The sequence below is a fragment of the Aquarana catesbeiana genome, linkage group LG05, assembly GCF_042186555.1.
Source record: "Aquarana catesbeiana isolate 2022-GZ linkage group LG05, ASM4218655v1, whole genome shotgun sequence".
NCBI classification, from domain to species: Eukaryota; Metazoa; Chordata; class Amphibia; order Anura; family Ranidae; genus Aquarana; species Aquarana catesbeiana.
In genome coordinates this window covers 522,215,297-522,242,179 of record NC_133328.1, presented here as the reverse complement: position 1 = coordinate 522,242,179, position 26,883 = coordinate 522,215,297, and the positions used below count along the sequence as shown (strand labels likewise).

The 26,883-nt window shown below is 42.2% G+C and overlaps 1 protein-coding gene across 1 annotated transcript in view; it reads right to left on the bottom strand.

Moving 5' to 3' along the window:
* Positions 1 to 24,973, bottom strand: part of NKAIN3 (sodium/potassium transporting ATPase interacting 3) — a 650,331-nt gene extending 625,358 nt beyond the window's left edge. The window contains exons 1-2 of the mRNA XM_073632827.1: positions 24,930 to 24,973; positions 17,493 to 17,595 (exon numbers count right to left, since the gene is read on the bottom strand). Coding sequence (XP_073488928.1) covers positions 17,493 to 17,595; positions 24,930 to 24,973 — 147 coding nt within the window. The remainder of the gene's footprint in view (positions 1 to 17,492; positions 17,596 to 24,929) is intronic.
* Positions 24,974 to 26,883: the final 1,910 nt, after the last annotated feature.

Sequence of the window (26,883 nt, the reverse complement as noted above, 5' to 3'; positions counted from 1 at the left end):
ATATATCTGTAGGGATGAGTCCCATTCCCATTTTCACCCACAGGGAGTGAAGCAGAAAGGAAGGGGTAATTTATTAAGGGAGTTTTAACTGTGCTACATGATCTCTGTGCCTTATATTCTTTTAACAAATACAGCTAGCTGTCTAGCTGATTTTCAGAAGATTTAATGAATACTCAAATAATATTCACATGAATAACAGTGTGTCATTTTCTCTACCAAAGCAAACACAGACAGCAGAAATAATTAGAGATCAAAGTGATTTCTCAACTTGTTATGAAATTATTCTCAATTGCTTTCAAGACAGTTAAAGTGAACCTTTGCCCAAACGATGCACACGAAAGTATATTCACATTTTAAACAAGCAGTAAAATCACTTTAAAACAAACCCACATTTACCTCTGAAGCTATTGAATCAGCACTGTGGAAAAATTAATCTTCAAAGATCATAACAGTGGCACTTTTATTTTACTTTTTACAACACTAGAATATTGGCAGCCTCCCAGCCCTCTAATGTTAGGCTCCATTTACACTGAGTGATTTGAAGCATGATTTGAAGGTTTACCAGAGGCGCTAGTGCTAGAGAGTTGGATTTCCATTATATTCAGTGGTGCTCATTCAAACCTAAGAATAGTGCCTTTGCTGTGCTCAATAAAACTGGTTTTACCTGCAGTAAGTCAGTGTGCCTAAAGGTAATTTCAGTTATCGACCCATTTGAAAATCTTTATCCAGTAGATTCTTGCTGGCAGTTGTAAACGCTGTCGGATATATACATTGTACAAATCATTTTCAGGAACCGCTGCTGGTTACATGTAACCTCTTATCCGAGTGGTTACATGCACATACCAACCCTGGACATAGCCATTGTGTGCCCAAGAGTCTGTGTTTCTGTGGAGAAACGCACGCATCACCTCCTGGGTTCCTCCTGGGTCCGGTTTGTTGTCATTTGCTATTTTTAAAATAAAATAGTTGGAACGTTCCTGTGGTGTGCAGCCGTCTTTTTCTTCCTATTGATCATGGGTGGCCGTGGCTTGCACCCAGCGCATTCAGACTGTAGTGACTGCTCGCCTGGTGTGGGGTCTTCCTTCTTTGAATCTCACACACAATCTGGCCGCAGGTAATCGGCCAGTTTGTATGTGGCTATAGTATCGCCACGTTCTGATGCAGCATTTAGCTACCTCCAAACGAAGAAACTATCTACCATGTGTGGGTTGCATTTTTGGGGCTTTTCCTTTTAGCTTTTCAATCACCTTTTTCTGTCACTTTTTAAATAGTTTTTTTTTTCTTTCTTTGGTTGCTTCAGACTACCAATTAAGGGGAGTGGTTAATTGCTCACAGGTGCTTGAGGCCTATATAACCTGGTGTAGGACTCATATTGAGCCTGCTCATTTGTGAGGCTGTTGGAACTCTGTCCAAGTGGAACCAGTCTAAGTGGTGAGTTAAAACCAGAGTTTAAAACAGGAGGTTATAACAGGGGTCATAGTACCTGTGTAGTGTGAGTACCTGAGTGTTGTCTGAGTAGTATGTGTTTGGATCATTAGTACTTGTGTACTGTATACTTGTGTATTGCGAGTGCACATAGGTCTGCGAGTGCACGTAGGTCTGCGAGTGGCCTGCAATGCATGTAGGTCTGCGAGTTCACGTAGGCCTGCGAGTGCACATAGGTCTGCGAGTGCACGTAGGTCTGCGAGTGGCCTGCGAGTGCACGTAGGTCTGTAAGTACCTGTGTATTGTCTTGTTGTGTACCTGTGTATTGTCTTGAGTATTAGTGAAAGGAAGCTAGCTGTTAGGTAATTTGGACAGGGTATAATCCCCAATCTTCACTAAATTTAATAGGTACGATGCCTGGCGGGTGTGGAGAGGCGACTCTTTGTACATCTTGCTGCATGTATGCGTTTCTTGATCATCCGATCGAGGGCGAATACTGCTGTGCAAAATGTAAGCACATTGTTTCCCTGGAAGCCCAGGTTCTGAATCTGGGGAAGCAACTGTCAGCACTGAGAAGTCCCTCTATACTAAAGGAGAGCCAGGAACGTACACGACAGGTGCCGGCAGGGGCCAGCACAGAGGCGGGTGGAGACAAAGAGGGGCAGGCACTAGCAAAGAGTAGATGGGTGACAGTCAGGAAGGGTAGAGGGGGAAGTGCCAGGGAGGCCGATCCAGGACTGGAGCATCCCAATAAGTACGCTCCATTGAGTGACATTGGTAAAACCAGTCAGGGACCAGCACTGCTGGAGCTGAGGGACTCTCCTAGCTGCCAGGGGAAGAACTCCTCCAGTGAGAGTGGGGGGGCAGTGAAGGGAAAGGAAAGACAGTCTCTGGTGGTAGGGGACTCAATTCTTAGAAGGACAGAGAGGGCAATCTGTAACCAAGACCTGAAGCGCCGAACAGTATGTTGTCTACCGGGCGCTCGGGTTCAGCACATCACGGATCTTGTGGACAGATTACTGGGAGGACAAAATATTTTACAGCGCACACATACAAGAATGACATTTCCTGCAGGGCTAGTTAAAAACACCTGAACACCTGAACATATTCAAAAAATACGGGGGTTTGGTTTTTGAATATGTTCAGGTGTTCAGGTGTTTTTAACTAGCCCTGCAGGAAATGTCATTCTTGTATGTGTGCGCTGTAAAATATTTTGTACTGTTTATAGGTCTTACAGCAGCACCATCTTGAATTTAAATGCATTGTATGGTGTGCCCCCCAAATATGTACTTGTAGATTACTGGGAGGGGCTGGGGAAGACCCAGCTGTCATGGTGCACGTTGGCACCAATGACAAAGTCAGAGGCAGATGGAGTGTCCTAAAGAAAGATTTTAGTGACTTAGGAGCTAAATTGAGGAAAAGGACCTCCAAGGTAGTATTCTCAGGAATACTACCGGTACATCGAGCCACACCAGAAAGGCAGAGGGAGATTAGGGAAGTAAACAAGTGGCTGAAGAGCTGGTGTAGTAAGGAGGGGTTTGGGTTCCTGGAGGACTGGGCCGACTTCTCAGTCGATAACCAGTACTATAGAAGGGACGGACTGCACCTAAATGAGGAGGGTGCAGATCTGCTGGGAATGAAGATGGCCAAAAAGTTAGAGGAGTTTTTAAACTAGGCGATGGGGGGGAGGGTCCAGAGGTAGAGATAGCCAGCGCGGAAGATATTCCAGAGGGTAGTATTGGGGGCATTAGTGGTAGGTTGACCAAAGCACAAAAACACAAGGTAAGTATAGTAGCAAGTCCTAGTTGCAACCTCGGAACACCCAATACGAGGACAATATGCGACCGGTCTAAACTATGTGGCATGTTCACCAATGCCAGGAGCATGGCGGACAAGATGGGTGAACTAGAGATACTGTTGTACGAGGAGGATTTGGATTTTGTGGGAATTTCAGAGACCTGGTTAAACAGCTCTCATGATTGGCTGGCAAACATTCAAGGGTATACCCTTTACCGCAAGGATAGAGAGGGTAAAAAAGGGGGAGGGGTATGCCTATATATCAAGAATAATGTACAAGTGAATGTGAGAGATGACATCACTGAGGGAGCTAGGGAGGAGGTGGAATCCTTATGGGTAGAGCTCCAAAGGGATGAAGCTAAGGGGAAAATAATACTGGGAATATGCTATAGGCCCCCTAACCTGAGGGAGGAAGTGGAGACAGATCTCCTATCACAATTTGGATTAGCAGCAAGGATGGGAAGTGTTATTATAATGGGGGATTTTAATTATCCAGACATAGACTGACGGAGGGAACCGCACATTCATTTAAGGCTCGCCAGTTCCTTAATTGCAGGACAATTTTATGGGTCAGATGGTAGACGCACCAACTAGAAATAAAGCGTTACTGGATCTACTGATTACCAACAATACAGACCTATTTAACGGATGTGGAAATACAGGGCAATTTAGGTAACAGCGATCACAGGTCAATTAGTTTCAATATAAATCACACAAATAGGAAACCTAAAGGGAATACAAAGACACTGAATTTCAAAAGAGCCAACTTCCCTAAACTACAAACCTTGCTAAAAGGCATAGATTGGAATAAAATATTAGGAACAAAGAATACGGAGGAGAGATAGGTTTGCTTTAAGGGTATATTAAATAAGGGCATTAGCCAATGTATCCCATTGGTTAATAAAAGTAATAAAATAAAATAATAATAATAATAATATAAGTGTGAACAAAAGTCCTGGATGGCTTAACTCCAATGTAAAAATGCATATAAAAGCAAAGGAGAAGGCCTTCAAAAAATACAAGGTTGAGGGATCATCCTCAGCATTCAGACTTTATAAAGAATGCAACAAGAAATGTAATGGTGCAATTAGGACGGCTAAGATAGAACATGAAAGACACATAGCGGAGGAGAGCAAAAAAAATCCTTAGAAATTCTTTAAGTACGTAAACAGTAAAAAAAGGAGGACAGACCATATTGGCCCCATAAACAATGAAGAAAGACATCTGGTTACAAAGGATGGGGAGATGGAGAAGGTATTGAATTTATTCTTCTCCTCAGTCTTCACGAGTGAATCGGGGGGCTTCAGTAACCAAAACTGCAGTGTTTATCCTCATGACACAACACAGGAAGCACCTCCATGGTTAACAGAGGACAGAATTAAAATTAGATTTGAGAAACTTAACATTAATAAATCACCGGGACCAGATGGTTTGCATCCGAGGGTACTTAGGGAACTCAGTCAAGTGATTGCCAGACCGTCCTTCCTAATTTTTACAGATAGTCTACTGACTGGGATGGTACCAGCTGATTGGAGAAAAGACAATGTAGCACTAATATTTAAAAAGGGCCCAAAATACAGACCTGTTAGCCTAACATCAATAGTATGTAAACTCTTGGAGGGGATGATAAGGAACTATATACAAGATTTTAGTAATGAGAACGGTATCATTAGCAGTAATCAGCATGGATTCATGAAGAATCGTTCTTGCCAAACCAATCTACTAACCTTCTATGAGGAGGTGAGTTGCCATCTAGATAAAGGAAGGCCCGTAGACGCCGTGTATCTGGATTTTGCAAAATCATTTGACACAGTTCCCCATAAACGTTTACTGTACAAAATAAGGTCCGTTGGCATGGACCATAGGGTGAGTACATGGATTGAAAACTGGCTACAAGGGCAAGTTCAGAGGGTGGTGATAAATGGGGAGTACTCAGAATGGTCAGGGGTGGGTAGTGGGGTTCCCCAGGGTTCTGTGCTGGGACCAATCCTATTTAATTTGTTCATAAACGACCTGGAGGATGGGATAAACAGTTCAATCTCTGTATTTGCAGATGACACTAAGCTAAGCAGGGCAATAACTTCACTGCAGGATGTGGAAACCTTGCAAAAAGATCTGAACAAATTAATGGGATGGGCAACTACATGGCAGATGAGATTCAATGTAGAAAAATGTAAAATAATGCATTTGGGTGGCAAAAATATCAATGCAATCTATCTCTGGGGGAATCTAGGATGGAAAAGGACCTGGGGGTCCTAGTAGATGATAGGCTCAGCAATGGCATGCAATGCCAAGCTGCTGCTAACAAAGGAAACAGAATATTCAGAATATTGGCATGCATTAAAAAGGGGATCAACTACAGAGATAAAACAATAATTCTCCCACTCTACAAGACTCTGGTCCGGCTGCACCTAGAGTATGCTGTCTAGTTCTGGGCACCAGTCCTCAGGAAGGATGTACTGGAAATGGAGCGAGTACAAAGAAGGGCAACAAAGCTAATAAAGGGTCTGGAGGATCTTAGTTATGAGGAAAAGTTGCGAGCACTGAACTTATTCTCTCTGGAGAAGAGACGCTTGAGAGGGGATATGATTTCAATATACAAATACCGTACTGGTGACCCTACAATAGAAATAAAACTTTTTCGCAGAAGAGAGTTTAACAAGACTCGTGGCCACTCATTAAAATTAGAAGAAAAGAGGTTTAACCTTAAACTACGTAGAGGGTTCTTTAGTGTAAGAGCGGCAAGGATGTGGAATTCCCTTCCACAGGCGGTGGTCACAGCGGGGAGCATCGATAGCTTCAAGAAACTATTAGATAAGCACCTGAATGACCACAACATACAGGGATATACAATGTAATACTGACACATAATCACACATAGGTTGGACTTGATGGACTTGTGTCTTTTTTCAACCTCGCCTACTATGTAACTATGTAATGTAGCCTTACAAGAAAGTACAAAATGTCTTTGATCATTTGGCCAATTACCTACTCTTTGAAAAAGAGAGGGAGTAACTGTAATTTGCAGTTCACTAAACAGGTGCAAAGTTAAAAGACAAAACAGGTTCAGGATGGCAAAGAGCATGTGTAAACAGCAGAACAATACAGAACAGATTATAAACATGGAGGCAAAAAATGGAATTGGAAGGCTTGGACTTTGGCTAGAACGTGGCACAGAGTACTTTTTCTAGTATCCACAGTACCGCTCTGTGATGATACAAAACCCTCCAATCAGCTTATAAACATGGGCTTTCTACTACATTGGTTGTATAGGAAGTAAACAGCAGATTATTATACAGTACTAAGCAAATGCAAGTCAGGCTCAGAGACTAAAGTTGTGTAGCAGGGCCTGCATTAACCCAGCCATCCACACAGCTCATGGTCTCCAAAGTAGCTATGTTTAAAGTGATTGTAAAGTCTTGTTTAAAAAAAAACAAAAGAAAAAAAAACAAACATGTTATACTTACCTCCTCTGTGCAGTTGGTTTTGCACAGAGCAGCCCTGATCCTCCTCTTCTCAGGTCCCTCTTTGCTGCTCCTGACTCCCTCCCTCCTATTGAATGCCCCCTCAGCCAGCAGCTTTCTATGGGGGCACCCAAGCCGAGTCACAGCTCCATGTGTCCATTCGGACACAGAGCCCCGACCTGGCCCCTTCCCCTTTCTCCCCTGATTGGCTGACTGACTTTGATTGACAGCTGCGAAGCCAAAGGCACTGCTGCTCTGTCTCAGCCAATCAGGAGGAATGCCCCGGATGGCCAAGGGGCTCGTGGACATCGCTGGAGAGAGAATGGGCTCAGGTAAGTAATTAGGGGGCAAACCTTCTACCATTACAACTACTTTAAGGCCTCATGCACACAGGATTAAAAAAATGCAGATTTTACTGGTGTCCAGCATATCTTTTTTTATGTCTTTAAACTCAGTTCAGTGTTAGCCTATGTGGCCAAGCACACTGAGCGTTTAAATCCGTATTTTGAAAGCAGCATTTAGAGACACAAAAAAAATGCTCCAAAGCTAAGTTTGGAGAGGAACATTTGAGCTTAATTTATTTGTGAATGCGCATAAATGTGCCTAAACATAAATGAGCACCTATGCACGTAAATTTTTTCTGGTAGCTAGAATACATGAATACTCTGGCCAATACAATGAGTTTACGCTCAAACACTTCTAAACGCATGATAACATATGCATGATAACCCACATAAACGCAAATTACCTGCAGCATTTTGGAGCATTTAATTCCTACATTCGTGTACATGAGGCCTAAGTAGTTTGGCCACTGTGCACTGCTTTTTGCCTTACAAAATGGAGAGAGAAGACAACAGCTGTAAGGATTTGTTTCCAACATTCAATTTCATATTGTCATCTAAACAAAACTTAGAACAAACAAGGTTGCTCAAGCATATTTGCATGTACTTTTCACAGCGAGGAGACTTTTGGATTTAGTGAATATGTTTTCCAGTGTCACATTTAACATACTTTCCACTGGCGCATTAAATGTGTCTGATGTATTACAGTGTATTATGTCCCAGCTCTGGCTTCTTGAAAATAAGGCTAACCTTCCTTGCAGAATTGTTATGTAAAAGTCTGCAACAAAATGATATACTGTATAGTTTAGCAGTCTTCTATATCCCAGACCATTAGTATCACCATTTCTTTACAAGTTTGAACCAACTTTAGTGCGCCAAGTTCCACTTGACTGCTAATGCCTGACCATACAAACTGCAACCTACAGTGTCTTGAAAAATATTACCCTTGAAAATGTCCACATTTTGTCATGTTATACAACCAACAACTTAAATGTATTTTATTGAGATTTTATGTGACCAACACAAAGTGGCACATAATTGTGAAATGGAAGAAAAATGATAAATGATTTTCCAATTTTTTTACAAATACATATCTAAAAAAGTGTGGTGTGCATTTGTATTCAGCCCCCTTTACTCTGATACCCCTAACTAAAATCTAGTGTAACCAATTGCCTTCAGAAGTCACCTAATTAGTAAATAGAGTCCACCTGTGTGTAATTTAATCTCAGTATAAATACAACTGTTCTGTGAAGCCCTCAGAGGTTTGTTAGAGAACATTAGTGAATAAACAGCATCACGAAGGCCAAGGAACACACCAGACAGGTCAGGGATAAAGTTGTGGAGAAGTTTAAAGCAGGGTTAGGTTATAAAAAAATATCCCAAGTTTTGAACATCTCACAGAGCACTGTTCAATCCATAATCCAAAAAAGTAAAGAGTATGGCACAACTGCAAACCTACCAAGACATGGTGGTCCACCTAAATCTGACAGGCAGGGCAAGGAGAGCAATAATTAAAGAAAAACAGCCAAGAGGCCCATGTTAACTCTGGAGGAGCTGTAGAGATTCACAGCTCAGGTGGGAGAATCTGTCCACAGGACAACTATTAGTTGTGCATTCCACAAATCTGGCGTTATGTAAGAAAGCCATTGCTGAAAGAAAATTCATAAGAAGTCCCATTTGCAGTTTGCGAGAAGCCATGTGGGGGACACAGCAAACATGTGGAAGAAGGTGCTTTGGTCAGATGAGACTAAAATTGAACTTTTTGGCATAAAAGCAAAATGCTGCATATGGCAGAAAACTAACACTGCACATCACCCTGAACACACCATCCCCACTGTGAAATATGGTGGCAGCATCATGTTGTGGGGAGGCTTTTCTTCAGCTGGTCAGAGTTGATGGGAAGATGGATGGAGCCAAAAACAGGGCAATCTTAGAAGAAAACCTGTTAGAGTCTGCAAATGACTTGAGACTGGGGCAGAAGTTCACCTTCCAGCAGGACAGCAACCCTAAACATACAGCCAAAGCTACAATGGAATGGTTTATATCAAAGCGTATTCATGTGTTAGAATGGCCCAATCAAAGTTCAGACCTAAATCTGAATGAGAATCTGTGGCAAGACTTGAAAGTTGCTGTTCACAGACGCTCTCCATCGAATCTGATAGAGCTTGAGCTTTCTTGCAAGGAAGAGTGGGCAAAGGTTTCACTCTAGCTGTGCAAAGCTGGTAGAGACATCCCCAAAAAGACTTGCAGCTGTAATTGCAGCCAAAGTTCGTTCTACAAAGACTCAGGGGTGCTGAATACAAATGCATGCCACACTTTTCAAATACTTATTTGTAAAAAAAATTAAAAACCATTCATTATTTTCCTTCCACTTCACAATTATGTGTGTAGCAGGGATCTGGCTATCTTACCTGCAGTATCAGGAGACACTGCAACATTGTTGCAGTAAGACTGTTTCCCTCTAGTGTCAGCTAAGACACTGTGTCATCACATCCTGTCAGCAGAGTGATTACCACCAGGGAGCAAAGCATAATGGGAATTGTAGTTCCAGGACTCAAGTTTCACATTCAGATCGAACTGTATGGAACTACAAGAGCCAGCATGCTCTGGAGAAGAGGAACTAAAGACTCCATCTTGCTTTGCTGAGGGATTTTTAGACAACACGAGGCAAGGGAATAGATTAGACCTAGGGGAGAGTTGCTGCCTCCCAGGTCAGTCCACCACATGAATTCAGGCATCCATAGCCAGTTGGGACATCCAGCCTGAGAGAGAGAGATCCCAGGTGCATATTCAGACGCACCTGCACTGATAGTGTGAGGCGTCCCAGTGTAAGGTGACCAGTCAGGTCCCTAGAAGAGCCTGCCTGTTCTAGGACATTCGTTTGGGCCTTGGCCGCAGGATTGGGTGAGAGGGCTTTCGGCCATTTGCCGGAAACAAGGACAATGCACACAGACAGTGTTAAATGGACACTGTATACAGACATCATTTCTGTTAGTCATCTTGCTGACACTTGTAGTGCCACAGGGCTAAAGGATAGGGCCATCCATTCACAGAGACACTGTATACAGACACCATTGTTCTTTCACTTTGCTGAGGATGATCCTGCATTCATTACTTGATAATCTGGGCCAATTGTGTTGTTTTGGCCCTGCTTTTCAGGAGTTTAAGTGTACCAATGAGAGTGGCTAGCTGAAGATACAAAGCCTCATCTTTCTTCAAAAGGATTGAAGCTTCTAGTGTCATATGGGCCCACACACACACACACTCAGGGCTCTGTATATGCAGTGGGTGTGTGGGGCAGTTTATCTGGGAAGTTAAACCATTAAATAGTGATTTGAATACGTGTTTGTCATTGGGCCTGTGGTGTCAGGAGACAGAAGAGAGCGGTCTGACATAAAGAGGGTCAGTCTTCTGCTCTCCTCCTGCCTGGACTCATAGAGCCAAATTTGAGTAGAGGTAACGAATCCAATATAAAGTGTCATATTGTGATTTATTTGCCATTTAAGTGTGTCTCTGCTCTTGGGGACATTCTCAGGTTTGGAATCCCCTGAAAGCAGCCTGAATATAGTATTGAGCTATATTGTGCTTAATCTCAGTTATTGCTCTCCAGTTGATTACTTGAATATATACTGTTACTGTCTGTTATTTTTCCACAGAAATATTGCAGTAAAGACAATTTCTGTGTTTTACCATAACATGTGTGTTTCTCATTGGTTATTGCACCTACACTATTGCCAGGTGTGCCAGAGGGGGCTGAGACTGTTACTGGGGTTGAGAACCAGAGTAACGAACTGAAGAAACTTAAGCGGCTCCTACAGGGGGTAGCGCTACATGTGCCACTTTCTGTTGGTCTATCACATAAAATCCCAATAAAATAAATTAACTTTTTGGGGACATGGCAAAATGTGGAAAATGTCAAGGGGCATGAAAACTTTTTCAAGGCACTTTATGTATTACAAGCAGAGAGAATGTTTGGTCAGCGGGACTTTGAATGAGGCCAATCACTATATAGAGTAAGCATGTGGGATATAAAACACAGTATTGCTTTTATGGGTTCCAACAAAAAGGGGGGAATTTTTTGGGGAGTTTGAATGAGAGATGTATACCAAAGAGCAGTTTTGGCAAAGAACATTTTATTATACCTTGTGAAATTATGTACAGCATACTGAATTACACAAAAACGGGCATACACAGAATCGCATAAATGCAGGGCTTGCTAAAAACCACATATAAATATTGATGCCATGGTACTTGGCATATCATGGGGTAAAGACAAGTCCTGTGCAACATGGGCCACTGGAGGGGCTGGATGGTGTTGGAAAATCTAGAGTAAAACAATATAAGAGACTATAATATAGGAGAATATAAGAGAATCTATGTAAGTCCGATGCTTTTCGTTGGGGTATACCAACTCTTCAGGGGCGAATGTAATGGTGATCTATAAAGAAACATAACCATATGGTATAATATTGTAGCTGAATAATAGGAATATGTAATGGGTGTAAGGGACAGAATGAACATCCCTATAAATATTCACGTCAACTGCACAGATGTGAACAGAGGATCAGAGCTGTTAGAAATGTCTGGATGGGAGCTGAGGTAGAGACACGTGGACAAGCAGGGAGCTCTATGGATTCCCCAAGGTGAATGTGCAGTACTTAGTTAATCTGCCACCTCTTCTTAAGGCCACACACATGACTGGAATGCAGTAAAAACAGACAATTGGACTGTGGGTTTACTGCCCACTGACAGCTAAACCTACCAAACAGCCAGGGGGCTGTTCACATGCCTCCACATGCTTTGTGCTGCGCCCATATCTAATTTAATGCAGCACGTTGAGTTGACAGAAAGCACTGCATATCAAATTTCCCCATTCTAGTCAATGGGGCCACGCTGCATCCGTTAACCAAATGACTGTTGCTTGTAGTGCATTAGTCCCATAATTCAGGGGAGGAAAAAAAACAGGCATTCGGGAGGCACCAAGATAAACACACAAGAAGAAAAAGTGCAAAGACTTGTATAGTATGTAAAACAAGCTAAAATCTTAATAAAGGTATAATGAAGATGCTCACAAACATTAAAGGTGGGGGCGCATACACTGGTAGCTGGGCAACTACACTTCCGGGCTGCATCAGACATCTGACAGATCTTGGAAAAGAAGCCTGGTCAGTGCCGCTTGCAGCTCAAGACGCCAAGCCGTCAGTGGAAGACCCGTCCACCTGGATGACATAGAAGGTGGCATGCACTGATGAGAGGAATGAGTTTCTGGGGGGATTCCCCTTTCGTCAGCCTACCCTAGGACATACCCATGACTTATTCAAAGCTATAAAGACTATAATAATCTCATTAGTATTGCCGCTGGGTCTGCACCAAAAATGGAGGCTGGGAACACAGACAGCTGCACCGCAGGGACTTGTGAGAGGGCTCACTGCTCATTGGTGACACCGCTAGTAGGGACTGAGATATTGGAGGCAGGAAATAAAGTATACTGCATCTATACCGCACCTATACCGAACCTTTACTACATCTTTACTGCACTTATGCTGCAAGCTGTTCTATGAAAACTTTTGTTAAGTGCACAAATGATTCTTAAAGAGCCCCAGCAATAGCCAGCAGAAGAACAGCTTGAAGGACTATTCCTCCCATAAAACCATTTAGCAAGTCCAATTTGTTTCCTTCTTCCATTTCCTTAATTTCTATGGACAGTGCTCACCAAGTCAGTTTAGGCCTACTATAGCCGCCGTTAGTGCACACTGGCAGTATTGTCCCAGAAATTTGTTAGCTCAAGCTTCATTGCTGCTAATTGTTACACTTCAGGTAGCACTGCTACTTTTTACGCTGACCTGGACGTTACATGTAATTTTAAGCTTAGCTCTTACTGTTAACCATTTTGTATGCTGAACTGCGTTACCACAATTGCCAATTTACACTATATTGTGAAAAGTATTGGGATGCCAGCCTTTACACGCACATGAACTTTAATGGCATCCCTGTCTTAGTCCGTAGTTCGTCTTAGTCTGTAGGGTTCAATACTGGGTTGGCCCACCCTTTGCAGCTATAACAGCTTTGACTCTTCTGGGAAGGCAGGTCAAACATTCCCATAGACACACTCTTAAACCTTGTGGACAGCCTTCCCAGAATAGTGGAAGCTGTTATAGCTGCAAAGGGTGGGCCAACCCAACATCGAACCGTAAAGACTAAGAGTGGGCCACTAAAATTCATGTGCGTGTAAAGGCAGGCGTCCCAATACATTTGACAATACAGTGTATTTGTATTTGCTTGGTTATCAACTCAACTTTTGGCGCCTACTTTTGATATAACTATACTATTGGGTAATAGCAATAATTTGCTGGGCTTCACTGTGTTTATTTGCTTTTACACTCAACCTGGTGTGTCAGAGGCACTGAGGCCCTTGGGAAGGTCGAGGCAAAGAGAAAAGGACCCATCTAATTCAGCATCTCCTGAGTGGGTAGTACAACACATAGGACAAGAAGTGAGGGGAAATCTTTCTGAGTCATTCCCTTAATATAAAAGTAAGAAAAAGATTTTGGTTAAAGTTGATTGTAAAGATTATTTTTTTAATTGATTAAATGTTATACTTAGCTGCTCTGTGCAATGATATTGCAGAGAGTGTCCCTCAACGTCTTCTTCTTAACTCCCTTGCCGGAACTCTTGGCTCCTCTTCTTCTTGCTACACCATCATAGCAAGCTGCTTCCTATGGGGTGCACCTGCAGGCTCGCTCCCAAGCCAGGCTGTGTGCATCTATTGACACACACACAGCACAAATCCCCATATTCCCTGGCTCTCTGCTCATAGGATGAGATTATTAGCAACAGGTGCCAATGGCTCCCACTACTGTCTCTGTGCGCAGAGATAGAGGAAAGAGCTGCTTCAGACAGACATCAGGCTCAGGTAAGTATAAAGTGGGTTAACCGGGCGATAAAAATAAAGGGACATTTTTTACCTTAATGCAGGGAATGTAACTTTAATATACACTTCTATAAGAAAGATTACTACTTCCATTATGGAGCCCACTGGCATGCTCTGCAGCACAGAAGTGAACAGGTAAGTGGTCCTTTGAACTAATTTACTTGTTCGCTGAGTGAAGCAGATTTGACAGCAATGCAAAAAAGGTTTTCCTGCTAAAGCCCTACTTGGAGTAAGAAAAACCTTCCCTGGAGATCACTGGAAATCTGCATATACTAGCGCAGGTTCTCTTCACTCTAGTAAAACAGGGCTTGAAGGAAGTTTTTACATTTGTCTAGAGTTTTTCTCTGCAACATTTTGCCTATTGTAAAACATTTTCATCAGTTACTGCAGGCAATGTGGATGACAAAACTTCATCCAGATTGCCGGTGGCTGAAATATTGCACAATTTAGATTAAAGCTGCGCCTTTCTCTATTCGTTTGAAATGGCAATCATTGGAAAATATGAACAAAGTGTTCCTGTTTTCTACTGACAATTCTGTAAACCTTAGAAAAGCTATCACACCTGTTTGTAGGCCTCACAGCACAATTTCAGAAACATTTTGACAGAATAAAACCTATTTGTTCTCATGTAACACAAACATCAAGCTTTCTACAGCGACAAGTGACAAATGCAACTGCCTCCACATAATATGCCATTTACTTTAGCTTAGAGGCACCTGTCTGTGAATTCAGCAGCTTGGTGTATTTTTAATGAAAAAGGTTTTTATCACAGAAACTTCTATATGGTCATTGAAGAAAACTATTTTACCATTTCAGTGTTTAACTGAAATTAGAAACATTTACCAATTTTTATTAAGTTCTCCAAATGTTATAGTCAGATGTCTAAGTGAAATGGAGTCTTCGTGATTGTAACGAGCAAAAGTGGATATAACAAACAATGTTAAAGTAGCGTATTAGTGGGCAGTATATAGTAGGAGAGCTTTGCAGAGGGTATGAGAGGGAATAGTATATGCAGTGTGGAGGGTATAACAGGGGGCAGTATGTGTAGATGAGCAGTGTAGATGGTATACTGGGGGTCATATGTGCAGGGGGGAGTGAGGAGGATATAGCAGGGGGTCATATGTGCAGGGGGGAGTGCGGAGGATATAGCAGGGGGCGTATGTGAGGGGGGGGAGTGTGGAGGACATGACAGGGGGCAGTATGTGCAGGGAGGAGTGTGGAGGATATGACGGGGGGCAGTATGTGTGGAGCGAAGTGCACAGGATATAGCAGGGGGCAGTATGTACAGGAAGGAGTGTGGAGGATATGACAGGGGGCAGTATGTACAGGAAGGAGTGTGGAGGATATGACAGGGGGCAGTATGTGCAGGGAGGAGTGTGGAGGACATGACAGAGGGCAGTATGTGCAGGGAGGAGTGTGGAGGATATAGCAGGGGGCAGTATGTGCAGGGAGGAGTGTGGAGGACATGACAGAGGGCAGTATGTGCAGGGAGGAGTGTGGAGGACATGACAGAGGGCAGTATGTGCAGGGAGGAGTGTGGAGGATATGACAGGGGGCAGTATGTGCAGGGAGGAGTGTGGAGGATATGACAGGGGCAGTATGTGCAGGGGGGAGTGTGGAGGACATGACAGAGGGCAGTATGTGCAGGGAGGAGTGTGGAGGACATGACAGGGGGCGTATGTGAGGGGGGGGGGAGTGTGGAGGACATGACAGGGGGCAGTATGTGCAGGGAGGAGTGTGGAGGACATGACAGAGGGCAGTATGTGCAGGGAGGAGTGTGGAGGATATAGCAGGGGGCAGTATGTGCAGGGAGGAGTGTGGAGGACATGACAGAGGGCAGTATGTGCAGGGAGGAGTGTGGAGGACATGACAGAGGGCAGTATGTGCAGGGAGGAGTGTGGAGGATATGACAGGGGGCAGTATGTGCAGGGAGGAGTGTGGAGGATATGACAGGGTCAGTATGTGCAGGGGGGAGTGTGGAGGACATGACAGAGGGCAGTATGTGCAGGGGGGAGTGTGGAGGACATGACAGAGGGCAGTATGTGCAGGGAGGAGTGTGGAGGACATGACAGGGGGCGTATGTGAGGGGGGGGGGGAGTGTGGAGGACATGACAGGGGGCAGTATGTGCAGGGAGGAGTGTGGAGGACATGACAGGGGGCAGTATGTGCAGGGAGGAGTGTGGAGGACATGACAGGGGGCAGTATGTGCAGGGAGGAGTGTGGAGGACATGACAGGGGGCAGTATGTGCAGGGAGGAGTGTGGAGGACATGACAGGGGGCAGTATGTGCAGGAAGGAGTGTGGAGGACATGACAGGGGGCAGTATGTGCAGAGGGAAATGTGGAGGATATAGAAGGGGGCAGTATGTGCAGGGGGGGAGTGCGGAGGATATGACAGGGGGCAGTATGTGCAGGGGGGAGTGCGGAGGATATGACAGGGGGCAGTATGTGTGGAGGGAAATGCGGAGGATATAGCAGGGGGCAGTATGGGCAGAAGATGAGTGTGGAGGATTAACAGGAGGAAGCATGTGCAGGGGGAAATGTGGAGGGTACAGCAGGTGGCAGTATATGCAGGGGAGCAGTGTGGGGGGGTAACAGGTGGTGGTATATGCGGGGAAAATGTGGAGGGTATAGCAGGGGGCAGTATGTGCAAAAGAGGAGTGTGGATGGTATCACAAGGGGCATAATGTGCAGGGGGGGTGTGGAGGGTATAGCAGGGGGGAATGTGGAGGATATAGCAGGGGGCATAGTGTACATGGGAATGTGGAGGGTATAAAATATGTGTTTGACACTTGACAGCAGTCAGCATGTGCAGGACAGGAGTAAGGAGGATCATGACGGGGGCAGTATGTGCAGGAGAGAAGTACAGAAGGTATGACATCACGCAATATGTAAAGAAGTAAATTGAGGATAGTATGATGGGAGGCAATATGTACAGGAGAGGAGTGTGTGGGGTATACCAGGGAGCAATGAATGCAAGAGGAGAGTGGTTAGTTATGGTTGTGGGCGCTATGTGCAGGAGAGGAATGCAGATGGGGAGTGAACTGTGCAGGAGAAGCATGCAGAGTGTGTTAAATATGAGTAGGAGAGGAGTATGTATAGAGGGTATGACAGTTGGCAGTATGTGCAAAAGAGGAGTTAGAGGGTATGACAGTGGGCAGTATGTACAAGAAAGGAGTACAGCAATGGGAAGTATTTGCAGTAGTCAGGAGGTATGACTGGGTGCAGGGTGGGTATGTGCAGGAGACGATTGTGGAAGGTATGACAAGAGGTATTATGTGCAGAGAAGAATGTGCATGGAAGAATGTGGAGTTGGAGGAACACAACAACTTTTATTTAAATATATTCCTCAATAGCCACAAATGCTATGAATCCACTTTGTGTTCCACAAATACCTTTGCAAAGCGAGTTATTATTTAGTAAAAGCAACTGTGACATTCTCACTATGCTGTATATAGTCTGTTGAGGGAGCAGAGCTGTCAGTGGGGTGCAGCAGGCCCACCCACTTAAAGAAAGGCAGATACAAAGCCAGTTACCCAGCACAAGGAGAGAGAGCAACAATGATTGGTCTTTATCACAAAACGTTCCTGTGCAAAGGCAAAATGCAGAAGTTTTTCCATGTTGGATAACTGCACATAGCTGAAAGACATACAAAAAGGACACCAAGATTCAAGTAAGAATTCATATTCCTCTTGTATTTAAATAATATTTCTTTAGCCTGAAATTCATCTTTAAAGGATAAGTTCACCTTTGGAACATGTTACATGTTCCACCCATATTTAGGGTGGAACGTAACACAGGTCTCGACAAATCCCACTCGCTGGATCACCAATGGCGACTATAAATTGTGTCCTGGTGCCTGGGCTTTTGTCAGCCCATTCACCGATGGCACCAGGTGTTTATGCATTTCCAGGTAGAGGGTGCGCATGCCCCCACCCAGCTGCGATCTCACTGGCTTCCTTATAAGTGCCCGTTTTTGTCTCCCTGCTTTCTCTCCCTGCAAACAGGACATCCCTTAGTAAAACAGTGCACGGTGCAGTTACATTACACTCCCTAGGCACACAGTTAACCCTTTGATTGCTCCAGATGTTATTCCCTCCCTACCCAGTGTCATTATTACAGTAACGGTGCATTTTTTTAGCACTGATCACTGTATTAGTGTCACTGGTGATGTCAGTGTCAGTTAACAGTGTCAGAATGCCTGTCATACTATCACAGTCCCGCTATAAGTCAATGATCTTAATCATCATTTGTAGACGCTTTTTCATGCAAACCAATTGATATACACTTATTGGGGTTTTTTTTACCAAAGACATGTAGCAGAATACATTTTTACCTAACATTTATGGAGAAATTTTATATTTTTATTTTTATTTTTTCACGGGATATGTTTTAAAAACAAAATGTAAAAAAAAAATTTTTTTTTTTTTTTTTTAATGTTTTGTCTGTTTATAGCGCAAAAAAAAAACCCATGGTAATCAAATTTCACCAAAAGAAATCTCTATTAGTGTGAAAAATAATATATAAATTTTATTTGTGTACAGTGTTGCATGACCGTGCAATTGTCAGTTACCAGTTCCCCCTCATCCCCCATCAGTGTGACAATGTGTGGTGGATCTTCTCCCCACACCCACTGTCAGGACTTAAAAACAATGCGGCCGAGTGGCACTCCGCCCCCACACGGCTGCATCCTTCATTCACAAATTCTGTCAATGAATGAACTACAAATACCGTTGGCTGGCTTGTAGTTATCAATGAACTGTGGGGGCGATGTTGAGCTCTTTTGTAGTCCATTGATTCTTCCTGCCATTCAGTAACTGTCTGCCAGTATCAGAGATATGGACAGACAGTGTACTGAGAGTCTGCAGGATCCAGGCATTGTACCCCCCATCTGCTGATCATAGGTGCAATATCTTACAGGCTGCAGAGTAAAAAAATTATAAATGCACATTTATTTTACCTGCAAAAGAATTTGCATTTATTATTTCCTTGTAAATGGTGAACTTAGCCTTTAATCTTTCGACTCACAAATAGTAGCTTCTGATCTTCCCACAATTGGCAACAAAATCACAAAAAATATATTCATAACCATATAGGTGTATGATAAGGTTGGAGAAATGTGCCCCATAATGCATCTGGCACCCATTTATATAACCAAGTAATTATAGAGCAGCAGCATGAGTGCTAAGCTCTTCACAAAGAAAGTAAAATAAATGTCAAAGAAATAGGCCTTCTAAAACTGAAAAATGTCTAATGGAAAAGTTAAATGGATAAGGACAAGATTCATTTTAACATGTTTACTACATACCTTTCTATTGCCTCTAAGTGCAACTGATAATCCTTTTCTGTTCTGCAATAGAACTAGTTTTGTAACTCACTCTGGCGATCTACATGCTTGATATTGGGTCTGGGGCGAGCTAACCCTATATAGGAACAGAATCAGCTATTACACCCAACTAACTCACAGCGCTGAGCCTCCAACATGCAGCGGTCTATTATTCTTTCCTGCCCAGTAAAGCACAATCTCTGCAAAAATGAATTACAACACTGGTACTAAAAGGGAATTTGTGGTCAGAACAGTTCTTAGAACCATTTTTTGCCAAGCAATATACTGAAAGACCTTTTATACACAAACCACCAATGCACTTTTGGTTATCACCGATTTAAAGCAAGCTTTTATCAAGAGACATAAGGCACCAATGACAACCAGTATAACAAAGTATGTTGCTGACCACATAGAGTAAAAGGGCAATATGGGACACTGACCATCAATAAAGATAGGAGCTATAATTCAGAGTGCAGTACACAGTTTCTATCAACCAAAGTGTGAAGCACTGCAAAGAGAGGTCACTCAAAGTCCCATTACATTTTTGATATGGGCCCTGGTGATCTGCAGTTATATCCTTAATTATAATATTTATGAATCAATGATCTATGTGATCTCCAATGAGCAATTAATGTACCAAAGGCAAAACATATAAGAAGTGAGATTCAGCTACATTGTATTCAACATGCATACACACCCAAGGATAGCTTACAGCATTATCTAATGTAACATAAAATGAGCGTGACCTACACTTGAAATTAATGGAGCAAACAGACTGTAATTTACATTTATAGAAAAATAATGAACCAATAAATGGTGTTGTGTTATGTCCCAGATGGTAGATATATGTTTAATAAATATGTAATGACTTATAATAATTTTTCATTAAACTCTTTATAGCTATAAATCTTGTTTAGCCCCAAAACATAATTCTACAGTAGGAAATGTGCACATTGCTAGCACCACATTTCACAGGTAAAAACTGATTTCCTATTACACTATTTATCTTGAGGTGTTTTATGACCCATTTGTGGCTGGGCAGGGAATCTTGATTGAATGAATGGGGGCAATGTAAACCTTATAAGGACAGATCATGTAAAACCCATATAAAGAGAGAACCACAAAGTGGTCACTGTGCTAAAAATGCAACATAATAGATAGCCAAGCTGCTCACAGGCAGAACAATTACTGGGGGGACAAGGACAAGTATGCAGCCAGTTACATCTGAACTCCTTATCTACATAACACAAAATAAGTCACCATGTTGTCAGGGACAGGGAGCCAAACACCCCAGAGCTGTCAAGATGCAGTCTCCCGAAGTATTGATCAAAAGGGCCCTTTGCAGAGCTGAAGTCCAGAACATAGTAGGAACAGCTGTGTCGACCTGTCTCCCCCTGACCTTTTTCTGCACGTCCTGTAATGGAATGCATAAGACCTTGGAGACCTGGACAGAGTCTTCTGATGTGAGTATTGTAATGGTGGAAGCCTGGGAATTAGTGTGCCATCTGAGAGCATGCCCGACTGGGCAGAGCTATGGAACAGACATCAAAAAGAGACTGGTATAGTAATGAGAGCACCTTATTTGCTCCCCCCCACCCCAACCCTCAGTTATAGGTCCTGTGACTCGGTGATAGAAGCTAAATGCTGAGGGCTAGTATACATGGGGAGGTGGTCCCAACTCTGTGGTGCTGTCATGGAGAGGAATGGAGGTGTACAGGTGTACAGGAAAGATGGCTTACAAAATGTGTACTTGCGCTCTGCACTGAAATGAAATCTACAGAATGCCTGGTCTTGCATGTGAAGTTTCGCACCAAGGATTCTGCTAACATGTCAATGCGATATGTCATGGAAAATTTACAGTAAAGAGCAGAAAATGCATTTCTGTATGGACATTCTTGTATCCTCAAATATTCAGGCCTCAGGCCAGGGATGTTGTGAGTGCCCAATCCATATTTTTACTTTTGTTGAGAATAAATAGACCTCTCTAGATGATTCATGCACCTTGCAAGGACTGTAACAAACTTTGTTACAAGTAACTACCTCTCTCTTTTCTGAAGAAATAGCTGTTTTTCACCTTAGTCCTGACTAAGGGCTCATTAACACCAAGTGTGGTGACCTGTGATTTTCTGCAGTGGATGAACAGAGGTCACCACTAGGACACATAGAAAACAATTGTTTCCTATGTGCCCATTCACACCACAACGCTGGTGTGATGTGTGGTGCGGTGCAGAAATATGTAGCATGTCTGCATTTTTCCTTTGCGCACTGGATGGCAGCCTATGTCAATGTACAGCAGAAATATAAATGAAGTGTCACCATGGGACACTTCTAATGAAGTAACAAACCCCCCCCCCAAAAAAAAAAACAGGAAGCAAGGCGATGCACCGTATCGCGCATTGCATAGTTCCGTGCTGCCGTGACTTTGCCAGCTGCCTGCACAGTAATTTCCCATGTAGGTCAGTGTGAACCTAGCCTTATTCTTCAATGGGAGGGCCAGCCTTCTTTATAACCACCTGAGCAAATCTCAGTGTTCTAAAGAGGAAAGTTGCAGTGTCTGTATTCCTTTAGTCTTTGGGAGTATCTCACCAAAAAGGAAATCCCTGTTGCAGTCTCTAGATTTAAAAAAAAATATTTTTAGAAAGTTACAGCAGCTGCATACTGAAATGTAAATGTCATTTTTAATAACATTAAAAACCAAGTGCAGCCAAGATAAAAAAAAAAATTAAAATTCAGCACAAGGGACATAACTTACAATCAATAAGTCGTGTCCCTTGTGCTGATGCCTCTTCTGATATGTGAAATCTTCCTCCATCCATACCTTCAAACCCCCCCTCCCACCACCGTAATCTTCCTGCAAGAGTTCTGATTATAACTGCCCTTTCCGCCCAGTTCTGCTATTCGTATGTATTACAGCTTCTATGAATGAAACAGGATAAATCAATGGAGAGGGCGGAACTTTCAATCATCTGCCTGTCCTCCATTCACAAGTTGCTTTCTTTTCATAGACGCTATAGTACAGCTTCTATTAATAGTGGTACTGAGCAACAAGGGTGGGCATAGTTGGGCACTCTTGATGAGAGACTGTGACAGCCCTTTAGTTCTGTTAACCCCTGCTGCAAAGGAAGACTATGGGAGCGGGGCAGGAGTGGCATGAACAGAAGAAGGTTTCACATAACAGAAAAGGAATCAGCACAAATGACAGATCCAACTGATTGTAAGTTATGTCCCTTATGAGGATTTTTCAGTTTTGTTTTGTTTTTTGTTTTGACTTTGCATTTAAAAATTGCTTCTGTAGCTATTTGGGTTTTTTTGCTTTATATTTTTTTTAAAACAAAAGTAGAATTTTTCCTTTAACCATACAAACAGTACCAAGCACTCATTTCAGCTAGCAAGCACAGAAAAAGTTAAAGCGTTCCTACCCCAAGAACAAAAATGTAACCTATTACAGAAGGATTGGCAAATGGCCATCCAATCCCACTTTCGATACTCCCACTGTGTAAACCACTGGAAATTGCTACTGAAAATACTATATAGAACCTACTTAACTTCAAGCACAGATTTTCTCAGACTCCTCTCCCAATTGCTGGAGGGACTGCGGAGGAAGGGGATGCATCCTACATATACTATGGAGCTGCAAGGAAGTCAGAACTTTTTGGAAGGAGGTGTTTTCCCTAATCAATAAAGTTACGGGAGAAGCTATTATACCCTCACCACAGTTGGCACTTCTTAACATAGGAATGCACTTAATCCCAAACAAATATAGATCTCTAATTACTCACATACTAATTGCAGCAAAACTAACCATAACTTCTAAATGGAAATCTAAAGAGACTCCTCTGTTGTCAGACGTTATAAGTAGAGTTAAAACACAATACACATATGAAAGATTTTTCGCCATAAAAAGCCATAATATCCCAAAATTTAATATATCCTGGGAATCATGGGTAGCGCAATATCCTACCAATTAGGGATAGGTAAATTACTTGCATTATTAGATACACTGATTTTTTAGATGGTACATGTAACTTGTTAACGTTCTTTCTGTTAAACTGTTAAAGTGTTCTTTTTCTTCATTTTTGTATGAGCTATGGGAGATATACCCAAATACATAATAGATCGATTAGGGAAATTATAACAAATAATTGAAATAGTAAGCAACAGTTATATGGAAGTGTGCATGACACTATTTATCTGTGCGGGCCAGTGATCTGTGGCACAGTTAGAACCCATTGGGGGTGCCTGGATCACAGGTGCGAGGCCATTACTTAGGATGGTCACAAGGTAAACGCGATCATTTGACTCAATTAAAGGAACAACTCCTTATTTTTCTTACTAACCTGATTTGGTACTGGATTCCCTGCTGATGAAGAGGTGCAACCTCTGCAGTATTGTATAACTCTCAGATGTACTATGTATTATTTTACTGTTGAATTTTCAATAAAAACGAATTGAAAAGAAAAATGTAACATTATTGAAGTCTACTAGTATTTAAACGTATTTAGTGCATTCTTTCTTTTTATTTAATCTTTAATGCCTTTATTTTTTTACATTTATGGCAATATCACACTTCCTGTTCTAGGGTACAGGATTACCGAACACCTTTCCCTCTCCTCTTCTCCATAACAAAGGAGAAAGGTGTTCAGTAGCCCACAGAAATAACTAGGAACAATGTAAGCAGTACAGGGGGCAACTTTTTCAGCATGTATTGAGAGAAATGTATTTACAGTTGTGTTCATAAGTTTACATACCCTGGCAGAATTTATGATTTCTTGGCCATTTTTCAGAGAATATGAATGATAACACAAAACCTTTTCTTTCACTCATGGTTAGTGTTTGGCTGAAGCCATTTATCAACTGTGTTTACTCTTTTTAAATCATAATGTCAACTGAAACTACCCAAATGACCCTGATCAAAAGTTTGCATACCCTGGTGCTTTTGGCCTGATAACATGCACACAAGTTGACACAAAGGGGTTTGAATGACTATTAAAGGTAACCATCCTCACCTGTGATCTGTTTGCTTGTGATTAGTGTGTGTGTATAAAAGGTCAATGAGATTCTGGACTCCTGACAGACCCTTGCATCTTTCATCCAGTGCTGCACTGATGTTTCTGGATTCTTAGTCATGGGGAAAGCAAAAGAAGTGTCATAGGATCTGCAGGAAAAGGTAGTTGAACTGTATAAAACAGGAAAGGGATATAAAAAGATATCCAAGGAATTGAGAATGCCAATCAGCAGTGTTCAAACTCTAATCAAGAAGTGGAAAATTTGGGGTTCTGTTGAAACCAAACCACGGTCAGGTAGACCAACTAAAATTTCAGCCACAACTGCCAGGAAATTTGTTCAGGATGCATAGAAAAACCCACAAATAACTTCAGGTGAAATACAGGACTCTCTGAAAACATGTGGTGTGGCTGTTTCAAGATGCACAATAAGGAGGCATTAGTAAATACAAAAGGTATTTTAAAGCAATTTTAAGTTATACATTTGTCAGGAATCCTAACATAAGGGGCACATGATTGTAGAAGGATGAAAAGCTCTGAGACTTTACTTGGGCTTTAACGAGGAAGTCAACCCTGATGGGTTTTACTTCCTCTTTATTCCCTGCAAAGTAAAAGCATAATGGGCTAGTATGCATCGCACTTACCTGCAAACGATTCCCACAATGTCCCCGCTGGTGAAAGCATCCATCTTCGTCCCTCTTCCTTCTGGGGCCGCGGACCTCGGCTCTGTGACTGGCCAGAGCCGTGTGACATCACTCCCACCCATGTGCACAGGAGCCGCCAGTCACGGCACACGCTGGGGAAGAAACGGCATGGAGGGCCATTTCTTCACTGCACATGCGCCGATGACCTCATCAGCGCACTACAAGGTATGTATCTCCTAAACTGCGCACGTTTAGGAGATATTTTCAGTACATATAGGTAAGCCTTATTATAGTTTACAACCACTTTAATGTGCAGAATTATCAGCATCTCTATGAGTGGTTTAAAATGACTCATATGAGCCAACATGCTGACTGTGGTGAGGTGTGTTCTGTGATTGTGTTAAACCACCGCTTAGGCTGTCTTCCTAAAAAAAGGAAACAACTATTAACCTGATATAAGTGAGAACCAGTCCATCTGTCAGTAAGAAAAACCTCATTCATTCCATCATTTCTGTATTATATGCAAAAGTGGTACATGCATTACCTCAACCAAGACGTGACTTGAAGAAGCTTTTACTGCTGCTAGCCAAATAAAGTGTAGCAATTTTCATCTGAGATACTTTCTACTGCATATATCTCAGTCATTAAGTCATTTTCAGTTCCAGGTAACATTTAGTCTCATTAACAAATTCATGAGGGTGAAAGTAAGTGGGGGTTAATGTGCAGAAAATATGTATTATCGCTTTGGCTTTGTCCAAGAACATAATTGATGGGTTTGAAATTCATTCCATATGATTGGATTGAGATAGTGTAACTGGAACAAAATGCTCTTGAATTTTCTGACTTTCATTTTTTCCATTCTTGTTCCTTATGCAAAATTTGATAAATGAAAGTATCATAAAACTAAAAATAGAGTTATTTTTTAACTATCTAGTATAATGCCTTTAAATGGTATAAATAAAGAATAAGTACATATTTTGGGGAACAAATGTTCAGACTGGGACAATGGCTTTAAGGGTAAAGGTGCTCTTGAACGTAATTTATTTATTTAAACAAAAAAGGAAGGACAACGTTATAAAATAAAATTTGTACTTTTTTTTTATATGTTTTGAGTATTTGTTCCTTCATTTGGGGTTATCTTTGGCAACTGTTGAAGTCTTTATCCTTCTTCCTCTTTTGTTTGAATTTTGAATAAATGTGGTGCCATATTAATCGAATCACGTCACTATGTTTTAGTATTTTATTTATTTATTTAAGCATGGTTCGGACTAAAAATATACATATTTTTTTCTTTTTTTGTAATAAATATTAAATATTGTGGGAACAATCATCAATTCCCGACTCGACTATGCAAATTCGCTCTACGTAGGACTACCCCAATATCAGCTTGTGCGCTTACAACTCATCCAAAACACGGCGGCAAGACTGTTAACAGGAAAAAACCCTGGGAATCCATCTCCCCCTCCCTAAAGAGCCTACACTGGCTAACCGTGAAGAATCGGATCACATTCAAGACCCTCTGCCTCACCCACAAATGCATACAAGGAAACGCCCCACTATATCTCCGCGAGAAAATAAAACACTACACACCGAATCGCAGTCTTCGATCAGTTAACCAAAACCTCCTTACCATTCCCAAATACCGCTACAAAGCAAAGGGAGAACGAAGATTCGCAGTCCAAGGACCTAGACTATGGAATGCTCTTCCAACCAACATCCGCATGGAAGTAAACCACCAGGCCTTCAGGAAAAAATTAAAGACCTTCCTTTTCTGAGAGGCTGACAACAGAGAATGCATCCAGCGCCTTGAGGGGATTCAGTTCGCATTTTCAGCGCTTTACAAATCATTCATTCATTCATTGCATAAGAATATTATATGGTATTCTATCCAGTTAGCAGTTGGGGCTTTTTTTAATACATTTCATACATATTCCTATCTATCTGATTTCTTGTC